The sequence below is a fragment of the Etheostoma spectabile genome, chromosome 2, assembly GCF_008692095.1.
Source record: "Etheostoma spectabile isolate EspeVRDwgs_2016 chromosome 2, UIUC_Espe_1.0, whole genome shotgun sequence".
Classification (NCBI taxonomy): Eukaryota; Metazoa; Chordata; class Actinopteri; order Perciformes; family Percidae; genus Etheostoma; species Etheostoma spectabile.
The window spans coordinates 8,018,446-8,020,720 of record NC_045734.1 but is presented as its reverse complement, the minus strand read 5'-3'; the positions used below and the strand labels follow the sequence as shown (position 1 = coordinate 8,020,720).

General features: G+C 43.0%; 1 protein-coding gene across 1 annotated transcript in view; it reads left to right on the top strand.

Moving 5' to 3' along the window:
• cpe (carboxypeptidase E) overlaps positions 1-2,275 on the top strand; it is a 14,985-nt gene that overhangs the window by 9,062 nt on the left and 3,648 nt on the right. Inside the window, exons 2-5 of the mRNA XM_032539806.1 lie at positions 297-493; positions 598-765; positions 1,509-1,626; positions 1,989-2,171. Coding sequence (XP_032395697.1) covers positions 297-493; positions 598-765; positions 1,509-1,626; positions 1,989-2,171 — 666 coding nt within the window. The remainder of the gene's footprint in view (positions 1-296; positions 494-597; positions 766-1,508; positions 1,627-1,988; positions 2,172-2,275) is intronic.

Here is a 2,275-nt window from a genome sequence, read left to right as displayed (position 1 = left end):
TGTGTGTGTGTGTGTGTGTGTCAAGGGTCACCTGTGATGTTTTTTGTGATATTTCCAGTTGTGATTACGTGTCACAGTTGTGTTTTGTATAGTAATGCATGAATTGATTTCAGCTGGTAAAAAGGTGCATTCATTGTCAACCTTGTGAAAATCCTTCTTTGTAAAATGTTCCCGTTTGTCTAATTCCAATTTAGTTCAGCCTTTTGCTCTGAGCTGTAAAGACGCTGTACAGAATGTAGAATTAAAGCTCTGTCTGTGTCCCACTAACAGAGCAAGTGTCTTTTTCCTCCGTGCAGGTGAGCCTGAGTTTAAGTACATCGCCAACATGCACGGCAATGAAGCTGTGGGCAGAGAGCTGCTCATCTACCTGGCTCAGTACCTGTGCAACCAGTACCAGCAAGGCAACGAGACCGTCATCGACCTCGTCCACAACACCCGCATCCACTTCATGCCCTCCATGAACCCAGACGGCTTTGAGAAGGCTGCTTCACAGGTGATGACACGGAAAGGCAAAAACACACTGCGTAAATAAAGACACTGTCTCACTTACCTTGACTCCCATGTGTGTTTAAACATCATCCCCTGTTTCCTGCTCAGCCAGGAGAGATTAAAGACTGGTTTGTCGGTCGCAGTAACGCGCAGGGGGTGGATCTGAACCGTAACTTCCCTGATCTGGACCGAATCATTTACATCAACGAGCGGGAGGGTGGAGCCAATAACCACCTGCTGCAGAACATGAAGAAGGCTGTGGATGAAAACACCAAGGTACGCAAACAGACACACACATGCAGACAGTATAAGCGATTAAAGGACAAAATCACTTGAAGTGATCAACAGACAGAGAATTATCACCTAAATCTGCAGCGCACCGTAACTTTTTATCGTTTAGCTGTCTGGCTTATAACTGTTATAACTGTTTTGGTTCACTCTCACCATTCTCATAGCGTCGCTTTCGACTGCAGCAGACAACTGTTTTCAGTGAAAAAGCTACAACCCCCCCCCAAACAGTACACAATCTGCTTAGTACCAAACAGCAGTCAGAAACAGTTAGCAACTAGTGGAGCATTTAGCAGCTAAAAAAGCTAGATATGTCCCTCAGGAGTTTGTCGAGACCAAAAACTGAGCTAAAAGCATAGGCCAAAAGAGATTATAAGTGAAATGTCAGTGTTGTGTTGTTTCTGCTGCCCCCAAGTGGCCAAAAAAAACGTACCTGCAAAAATGATTGCAGGGACTACAGAACTTAAGTACATTTTAGGAACCGGCCAACCAGTGCAACAGAGTGATGTGTTTTTGTTAACAATATAACTCTATGGCACATATGATGTAGGATCAATAAGAAAAATAGAGAATATCACCATACTAATATTTTAATGCTTTATAAGACATCTATTGTGTGTAGGTTGGATGTGCTGATATTTTGGATCCAGAAATGCCTCTTTGACTTGTTTGCAGGTGCAGTGTGTATTTTATTATTTATTTATTAAGTATTAATAATTTTGCCTTTGCAGCTGGCTCCAGAGACCAAGGCAGTGATCCACTGGATCATGGATATCCCCTTCGTCCTCTCAGCTAACCTTCATGGAGGAGATGTGGTGGCCAACTACCCATATGATGAGACCCGCACTGGTACATACAACACATGTGGACGCACAATCGCAAACACATCCCTTGTTTTTCTGTTTGGGTTGTTAAATTGTGTATAACATGTTTCCAGTGATTTAATGAGACAAATAGTTGACCTATAAATGAAACAAAAAACATTTCATTAGTTTTTACTGCAGAATGTCGTAACTGTAATTTAAATCAGATGGAAATTCTTTCCTTCCTACGCTTCATGGGCATTATTACTCCACGTTAACAAAATGGGTTTGCGTAGTCACACATTTAATGTGCTGCAGATTCAAGTGTTTAATGAACTAATACTTAGATCACAGGCGTTGTCTAAACATTGTGCCCTTTGTTCCCTTCCCTCTCGTTCCTCATCTAAGGCTCTACCCATGAGTACAGTTCCAGTCCAGATGATGTGATGTTCAAGTCTCTGGCGAGGGCTTACTCCATATACAACCCAGTCATGTCCGACCCTAACCGAGCGCCCTGCCGTAAGAACGATGATGACTCCAGCTTCAAAGATGGCATCACTAACGGAGGGGCCTGGTACAGCGTGCCCGGAGGTAAGAGACAACACGCGAACCAAACGTGTGTGTGTAGGGTGGTAATTTGTAGGTAAAGAAACTGGGCTAGATTTGGTTGAGGCTGATATTAAAATTGAAATGAT